The following is a 7,905-nucleotide window of genomic DNA, read 5'->3' on the forward strand; positions in this document are numbered from 1 at the left end:
AGCCCCAGGTGCAGGCAGCGGGGCTGATGGTGATGGCCCCTCCCTCTGCCGGTGGAGGGCCCGGTGCTGCCGTGCCCCGGGTGGCTGTGGAGGGGCCAGTGAGAGCCAAGGTGTCACCAAAAATCCGGGAACAAAACCTCGTAACACCAACGTAGTGTTAAAAGGCAGGCATTCTTTATTGCAGCGCTGGATGCACGGGGGATAATTCCACCAAACGTGCATACCTCATACCTTTTCCGTGCAGTTTATACAGATCAAAAATACACATATTTTATTCATGCATATTCAGTATTACTCTCTTTGGCGATTGGTGTAAACTTTCCTCGCTTCTTACGTAAATGGTTGCGCAGACTCAGTTACCCTCTTCTATTTTTTCTTTTTGAGTAGGTGATATTACTTGAGTAGGGGGTCAGTGAATCGGTGGTCGCGATCTCCCCCTGCCAGAATCACCTTTTACCTGCTGGGCTCGCAATCTTGGCAAACCTGGTCAGTTTCTTCAGTCCGTTTCACAGAACCACACTCTTGACAAAAACACAATTACCCACTATGGTTAACGTTAATGGTTACCTAGAGACTAGGCCCTCTGTTCCCAGACCTAATGTCCAGGTGGGTAGGGCTGTGCCAGGAACATAGCAGCACTGTTCATGTTTACGGTCAACTGATTCTTTCACCCTGGTTACAGAGGGAGGAGCAGAGCCGTGGGCGGGCTGCGGCTGCAGCGAGGGAGAAGGTGAGCGCGGGGCGGGCGGGGCGGTCGATGGAGCGGCGGGTCCCGGGGAAAGCCCCGAGGCGGGCGGGGGTACCTGCCGAGTGGGGTCCGTGTGGGAGGCAAGGAGCGGCGGGGGTCCGGCGCCGTTTCGGGCACGGTGTCCCCGCAAGCCGAGGCCCGCAGCTCCCGCGGCGTGCTGGGAGCTGTAGTGCTGGGGCGCGGGGCTCGCGGTTGGCCGCGCTGCTCCCCGGGGCATGCCGGGAGGTGTAGTCTTCCGGCTGCCGGGCGGCCGAGCCGTGCTGGCCAGGGCATGCCGGGAGGTGTCGTTTTCAGGGACTCGGCTGCCGGGCAGCCGCAGTGCTCTCGGGCATGTGCGGGGAGGCATTGCCCTTGGTCCCGCCACAGCCTCCGCTGCGCGGGACGAAGGGTAGTTCTGTGGCCGGTTCCGTGTGTTTTTCTGCAGCCTTCCCGCTGCGCCCGGTGCCCAGAAAGCGGTGCGGCCGCGCCTGGAGAGCGCGTGCCGCAGGGCTCGCTGCTGCCACCCGGTGAGCAAAGTGCGGTACTGCTGCTCGGGTGGCGCCAATGCGCGGTGTCGGCGTCCGTCCGAGCTCGCTGCTGCCACCCGGTGACCAAAGTTGGGTACTGCGGCTCTGGTGGCGTTCATGCGCGGTGGCGCCGTGCCCAAGAGCTCGCTGCTGCCACCGGGTGACGAAAATGCGGTACTGCCGCTCGAGTGGCGGAGGTGCTGTGCGCGCTGGGAGGAGCCGTGCCCTGTGTGTCCGGCGCTGCAATAAAAAATGCCTGCCCGCTTGCTGAAATGCTACAACGGCTTCAGAGAGTCTTTGTGTTTGCCCAAGGACGGCATCGTGGGCTCCAGCCGTGGGCCGGGGCCGGGGGAGCCCCAGGTGCGGGCAGCGGGGCTGATGGCGACGGCCCCTCCCTCTGCCGGTGGAGGGCCCGGTGCTGCCGTGCCCCGGGTGGCCGTGGAGGGGCCGGTGCGAGCCGAGGGAGGAGTGGAGCTTTAGCCGGGCTGCGGCTGCAGCGAGGGAGAAGGTGAGCGCGGGGTTGGGGGGGGTGGATGGATGGATCGGCGGGTCCCGGAGAAAAGCCCCCGGCAGGGCGGGGTCCGTGTCGGGGAAAAGGAGCGGCGGGGGTGCGGCGCCGTGTCGGAGCCGCCAGTCGGGGGCTGCCCGGAGCGGGAGGCGCGCGGCAGGGCGCTGCCCGGAGCCGTACCGGGGTGCCGCCCCGTGCCGGCGGCGCGGACTGCCCGGAGCCGGAGCCGCGGAGCGCCGCCGCGCCGTACGCGCTGTCGCCGCCCCCTGGCCGCAATGCAATACTGCAGCCCGGCGTTCGGCGCAGGGTCTGGCCCCTCCGGCGCGCCGTCGGCGCGTGGCGCATGCGCGGTGCGGCGGAGCAGCATGGCGGCACTCTGGTGGCGGGTGCAGGGGAGCAGAGAGGCCAGCGGTGAGGCGCGGGCTCCCTTCCGGCGGGTGCGGGGTTGCGTGGTAGCTGCCCGCGGGTGGTGGGACGGGCAGCTTGGAGCCGCCCGCTGCGGCAGGCTGCTGGTGCGCTGGAGGCGAGCCGAGTGCGGGCAGCCCCGGGGCCAGAGGCGGGAGGTGACGGAAGGGAAGAGGGGAAGGAGGCGGGCACCCCCGCAACTCGGCAGAGCTCCCCCGGCCTCGCTCGCCCCGCGCAGCCGCCGCCAGCTCCAGCACGTCTCCTGAAGCCTGTCCCGGAGCCCCCAGCCTCCCCCAGGGCCCGTGGTGCGCGCGGCACGCTGGCCTTCGAGTGTGCCTCAGTCTCCCTTAACGCGGTCGCCGCTGCTTCTTTCTGTGTGGCAGGGGCCGCGCTGAGGACGCGTTTGTCCGTTCGTGCCCTGGGGATGCCGTTGTCTGCGCCCGCTCCGGGCTTGTGTGGGCTGTGTGTGCCGGGCCTCGCTGTCCTGTCGGCATGGGGGTGAAAAGGGAGAGGCGGAGCACTGAGTGGCTGCGGCCAGGAGGTGGCGTGGCTGAAGCTGGAGAGTCCGGAGGAGGCTGAAGAAGAAGAAGAAGAAATGGAAGGCCACCTGGCTGGCAGCTGCCTGGTGCCGCAAGCAGGAGAAAGCCTGCCTCTCTCTGCAGGTGAGGAAGGCTCCCTCTTGGTAGCCCGCAGCAGGCCAGGCTGCCAGCGTGCCCCGCAGGGTCTGTATGTGTCACCAGCAGCGCTGTACGGTTGTGGAGCGCGCGAGCGAGTGAGCGAGGCTACGTGCCTAGGGAGCCTCGTCTCCTAAGAGGTGCAAGACATGCGCGTTTTCTCTTAGGTGGAGGACAGCCAAGCGACCAGAGTTACGGAAGAGGAAGGGAGGAGAGCAGGAGAGAGAAGCATCTGAAGCGGCAGAGTCTCTCGGCAGTGCTGAGAGCGAGAGCTGCGGTGAGTGCCGGGCCCTCGGGGCCCTGTCGCCCCTCTTCTGTGTCCCGAGCTGTCCCCTGGATCCTTCTCTCTGCCATGCTGCTGTGATTTTTTTTTTTTTTTTTCCCCTGGCTTTTGTTTTCCTTTCCCTGTACTTCCCGTCTTCTGTCTGTGTTTGTGTCCTGCTCCCTGTCCCTGTTTTTCTCCCTCCAGAATTTCTCTAGCCGGCTCCCTGTCTGTATTTCTCTGTCGTGCTGCCTGTCCGGTCATTTCTTGCTATACGTCCCACAGAATCACAGAATGGTAGGGGTTGGAAGGGACCTCTGGGGATCATCTAGTCAAACCCCCCTGCCGAAGCAGGGTCGCCTACAGCAGGCTGCACAGGACCTTGTCCCTGTTCAGCCGGCTCTCCCTTTTTGCCTTTCTCTCCTTCTCTGTCCTGCTTCATGGCCCTTTCTTCTCTTTCTCTCCCTCTCTGTTCTCCAGCCCCTTGCTGGTTTGCTTTGGGGTTTCCCTGCACCACCCCCCCCCCCCCCCGCCCCCTTCTTGGTCTCTTTGTATAGATCTGACCCTTTCTTTGTTTCTCAGTCCCTTTTTTCCTGTTCACTGTCCTTTTTCTCTCTCTGTGTGTCCTGCACTCCGTTGCCACCTTTGTCTCTCCTTTCTTCTTCATGTCTTCTCCCTGCCCCCATCTCTCTCTCCCTCTTTCGCACTTGCTGGCCCTACATTTTTGTGCTCCGGTCTCTGCAAGGCTCCTCGTCCCTGTTTTTCTTGATTTCTCTACCTCTCTGGCGTTTTCTTTCGACCCTTCTTTCTCTCTGAGCTCCTTAGTCTTCTCCCTTGTCTTATTTTCCTCTTCCTAGTGCTCTGCCCTGCTCCCCATCGCTTATTTTCTCTCTCCGTTTCTCTGCCCTGCTCCCCTTCCCTCTCTTTCTTTCTCCGTCCCCCTCTGCTGCTCCACAGCAGTTTTTCCTTTCTCCAGCTCTCTGACCTGCTCCCCGCCCACCCAGGTTGACAGTCCCAGGTTTTGTTCTGCGTCTCCATCCTGCCGCTCTCCTGATCTATCTTTCTGTGCCCTGCTCTTTCTGTCTCTTTTCCTGTGTACCTGCTGCGTTTTTTCTCCATCTCTGTTCAGCTCCCTGTCCCTTTCCTTTTTCCTCTTGCTGTTTTTTCTGCCTTTCTCTCTCTGCGCCATTCGCTCTCCCAGCCTTTCTTTCTCTATCCCCCTGTGCAGCTAGCTGTCCCTTCTTTCCTTTCTCTCTTCCTTGGTATTTTTTTCTTTCTCCATATCTCTCTCCCACTGCCCGTCACAGTTGTTCCCCCCCCCCCCCCCCCAATGCTGTCCTGCTCTCTGTCCCTTTTCTCTCTCTGTCATTCTGTCCTGCTCCCTGTGTCTGTTTTTTAATTCCTCCCTCAATGTCTCTCAGCCCGGTGCTGTTTTTTCCCTTCTTCTCTGCTGCCCAGCTGAGGCTTTTCCCCCTCCGTCTCTGTCCTGCTCCCCCATCTCTTATTTTTGCCTGTCTTTCACTTTATCCTGCCTCCCTGTCCCCTTTTGCTCTCTCAGTGTCACCTTGTCCCTCTCCCTGTCCCTGTCTTTCTCTGACAATCTGTCCTGCTCCTTGTCCTTCTCTTTCGCTTCTCTATTATTCCCCATCCTTCTTCTGGCCTTTCTTCTTTCTCTTTCTTTTCTACTGGTCCAGTACCTCTTTTTCTACCGCTGTCCTGCTCCCTGGCCCTTGTTTCTTCTCGCTGTCCCTCTGTCTTGCTTCCTGTCCCCGGTTTATCTGTCTCTCTTTCTCTGTCCTGCTGCCTGTCTGGTCATATCTTGCTGTACCTCCCTGTCCAGCCGGCTCTCCCTTTTTGCCTTTCTCTCCTTCTCTGTCCTGCTTCCCGGCCCGTTCTTCTCTCCCTCTGTCCTCTAGCCCCTTGCTGGTTTGTGTTGGGCTTCCAACCCTAACCACCCCCTTCTTCGTCTGACTCTTTCTTTGTTTCTTAGTACCTTTTTTCCTGTTCCCTGTCCTTCTTCTCTCTCTGTCAGTGTGTCCTGCACTCCGTGGGACGGGGGTGGGAGGCTGAAAAAGGGTGGGAAGCTGGGGGGGGGGGGAGTGGAGGCTGGAAAGAGGTAGGAGGTTGCAGAGGGGGTGGGAAGCTGAATTAAGTAGAGGCCAAGCAAAATGGGAGGTAGGAGGCTGCCGAGGAGGGGGGAGTAGAGGTCAGAAAAATAGGAGGCTGGAAAGGGGTGGGAGGCTGCAGAGGGGTGGGAGGCCAGGGGCAAGAGTAGAGGCCAGAAAAAAAAGGAGGCCGGAAAGGGGTGGGAGGCTGCAGAGGGGTGGGAGGCCGGGGACGAGAGTAGAGGCCAGAAAAAAAAAGGAGGCCGGAAAAGGGCGGGAGGCTGTAGAGGGGGGGGAGGCCGAGGGCGAGAGTAGAGGCCAGGAAAAAAAAAAGGAGGCCAGAAAGGGGTGGGAGACCAGGGGCGAGAGTAGTGGCCAGAAAAACAGGAGGCTGGAAAGGGATGGGAGGCTGGGGGGTGTAAATAGAGGCCAGAAAGGCCCTCTTCTTCTGGCTTCTTCCCTGTCTTTGTCTCTCTTTCCTGCCTTGTTTATTCCTCTGATTCCCGTTCTCTCTCGATCTGTGTGTTCTGCTTCCCACTCATCATATTGTCTCATTTTCTCTGTCCTGTTCCTGCATATAGTGTGCAGTGAGGCTTCTTGTCTAGGAAGCCGCGTCTCGTATGAGCTCTAAGACACGCACGTGCATTTTGTCTCAGGTGGAGGAGAGCCAAACGATTGGAGTTACGGAAGAAGAAGGGAAGAGAGAAGGAGAGAGAAGCATCTGAAGTGTCAAAGTCTCCCGGCAGCACCGAGAGTGAGAGCTGCGGTGAGTCCTGGGCCCTCGGGGCCCTGTCACCCCTCTTCTGCATCCTGGGCCCTCCCCTGGCTTCCTCTCTTTCCCACGCTGCTACGATTAGTTTTTTTTTCTGCTCTTGTGTACCTTCTTTCTCCATCTGTCTCTGACTTGTCCCCATCTTTTAGGTCCTCCCTCTTTCTGCCCTGCAGCCCGTGGCATTTTTTTCCTTCTTCCCCTCTTTCTGTTCAGCTCCCGGTTACTAGTTCTGCTTTCCTTCTACTCTGTAGCCTGTCAGTACTTTTGCTGTCTTTGGTGCTTTCTGTCTGGCTCCCTGTCCCTTGATTCGAGGCCTTCCTTCTCGGCTCCGTAGCACGTCACAGATCTACTGCTTTCTCCGTGTCTGTTCTATTCTATTTCCTCATCTCTCTTTGTCCAGGTCCCTGCCACTATTCTTTTTTGCACTGTCGTGCTGCGGGGTTTTTTTTTTTTGCTTCTCCTTCCTGCTCCCCATTCTTCATTTTCGGTCTCTGTCCTGCTCCTTCTTCTTTCTGCTGCTGCTCTTCCTGTCTCCATGCTACTTCTTTCTTCATCTCTGTGGGACTCCCTGTCCCCATCCTTCTCTCGCTGTCCCTTTCCCTGCTTCGTGCTTTCTCGTTGCACCGCCGCTGTCCAGCCATCTGTCACTTTTCTCCTCTCTTGTAGTGGCCTGCACCCTGCTCCTCATTTTTGGCACCCTCTGCCGAGCAGCGCGTCGCTCTGGGAGCCGACTGACCGAGTGTTCCCCGCTGGAGCAACGGGCGCAGCTGCAGGAAGGAGTGCCGAGGTGTCGGAGGGGCAGAGGGAGCGTCGGGGGCCCCGAGCCCTGGAGCAGAGCGGCTCCCGGGACTGGCTGGGTGCATGACAACAAACACCTGCGGTCCCTTTTGCCCTGCCGGCTGCGTTTGTGCTTGGTTTGCACGGGACGAGGGGCTGTGCCAGAGCGCAGGGGAGGAGGGGACAGGGTGTGGGGCTGGGGCAACGTCCCCCTGTTCCTGCTGTGCTCCAGCTGTGGGCCGGGGGAGCCCCAGGTGCAGGCAGCGGGGCTGATGGTGATGGCCCCTCCCTCTGCCGGTGGAGGGCCCGGTGCTGCCGTGCCCCGGGTGGCTGTGGAGGGGCCAGTGAGAGCCAAGGTGTCACCGAAAATCCGGGAACAAAACCTCGTAACACCAATGTAGTGTTAAAAGGCAGGCATTCTTTATTGCAGCGCTGGATGCACGGGGGATAATTCCACCAAACGTGCGTACCTCCTACCTTTTCCGTGCAGTTTATACAGATCAAAAATACACATATTTTATTCATGCATATTCAGTATTACTCTCTTTGGCGATTGGTGTAAACTTTCCTCGCTTCTTACGTAAATGGTTGCGCAGACTCAGTTACCCTCTTCTATTTTTTCTTTTTGAGTAGGTGATATTACTTGAGTAGGGGGTCAGTGAATCGGTGGTCGCGATCTCCCCCTGCCAGAATCACCTTTTACCTGCTGGGCTCGCAATCTTGGCAAACCTGGTCAGTTTCTTCAGTCCGTTTCACAGAACCACACTCTTGACAAAAACACAATTACCCACTATGGTTAACGTTAATGGTTACCTAGAGACTAGGCCCTCTGTTCCCAGACCTAATGTCCAGGTGGGTAGGGCTGTGCCAGGAACATAGCAGCACTGTTCATGTTTACGGTCAACTGATTCTTTCACCCTGGTTACAGAGGGAGGAGCAGAGCCGTGGGCGGGCTGCGGCTGCAGCGAGGGAGAAGGTGAGCGCGGGGCGGGCGGGGCGGTCGATGGAGCGGCGGGTCCCGGGGAAAGCCCCGAGGCGGGCGGGGGTACCTGCCGAGTGGGGTCCGTGTGGGAGGCAAGGAGCGGCGGCGGTCCGGCGCCGTTTCGGGCACGGTGTCCCCGCAAGCCGAGGCCCGCAGCTCCCGCGGC

At 59.7% G+C, this 7,905-nt stretch overlaps 1 protein-coding gene across 1 annotated transcript; it reads left to right on the plus strand.

Annotated features, from left to right (window-relative positions):
- The first annotated feature begins 1,371 nt into the window (after nt 1-1,371).
- On the plus strand, nt 1,372-7,285 carry LOC142359813 (uncharacterized). Its single transcript, XM_075412185.1, has 3 exons — nt 1,372-1,414; nt 5,834-5,974; nt 6,647-7,285. The coding sequence occupies exons 1-3, from the start codon at nt 1,372-1,374 to the stop codon at nt 7,156-7,158; spliced, it is 696 nt and encodes a 231-aa protein (XP_075268300.1). The 3' UTR covers nt 7,159-7,285.
- The last annotated feature ends 620 nt before the right edge of the window (nt 7,286-7,905 follow it).

Source organism: Opisthocomus hoazin, unplaced genomic scaffold (assembly GCF_030867145.1).
Source record: "Opisthocomus hoazin isolate bOpiHoa1 unplaced genomic scaffold, bOpiHoa1.hap1 HAP1_SCAFFOLD_131, whole genome shotgun sequence".
Lineage (NCBI taxonomy): Eukaryota > Metazoa > Chordata > Aves > Opisthocomiformes > Opisthocomidae > Opisthocomus > Opisthocomus hoazin.

What these genes read in the sequence shown, in the direction of transcription:
- LOC142359813 (XM_075412185.1), top strand. Translation starts at nt 1,372, where the DNA reads ATGCGCGGTGGCGCCGTGCCCAAGAGCTCGCTGCTGCCACCGG. An exon ending in GAGCTCGCTGCTGCCACCGG is followed by an intron (nt 1,415 to 5,833) that starts GTGACGAAAATG and finishes GTCTCGTATGAG; the next exon opens with CTCTAAGACACGCACGTGCA. An exon ending in CACCGAGAGTGAGAGCTGCG is followed by an intron (nt 5,975 to 6,646) that starts GTGAGTCCTGGG and finishes CCTCTCTTGTAG; the next exon opens with TGGCCTGCACCCTGCTCCTC.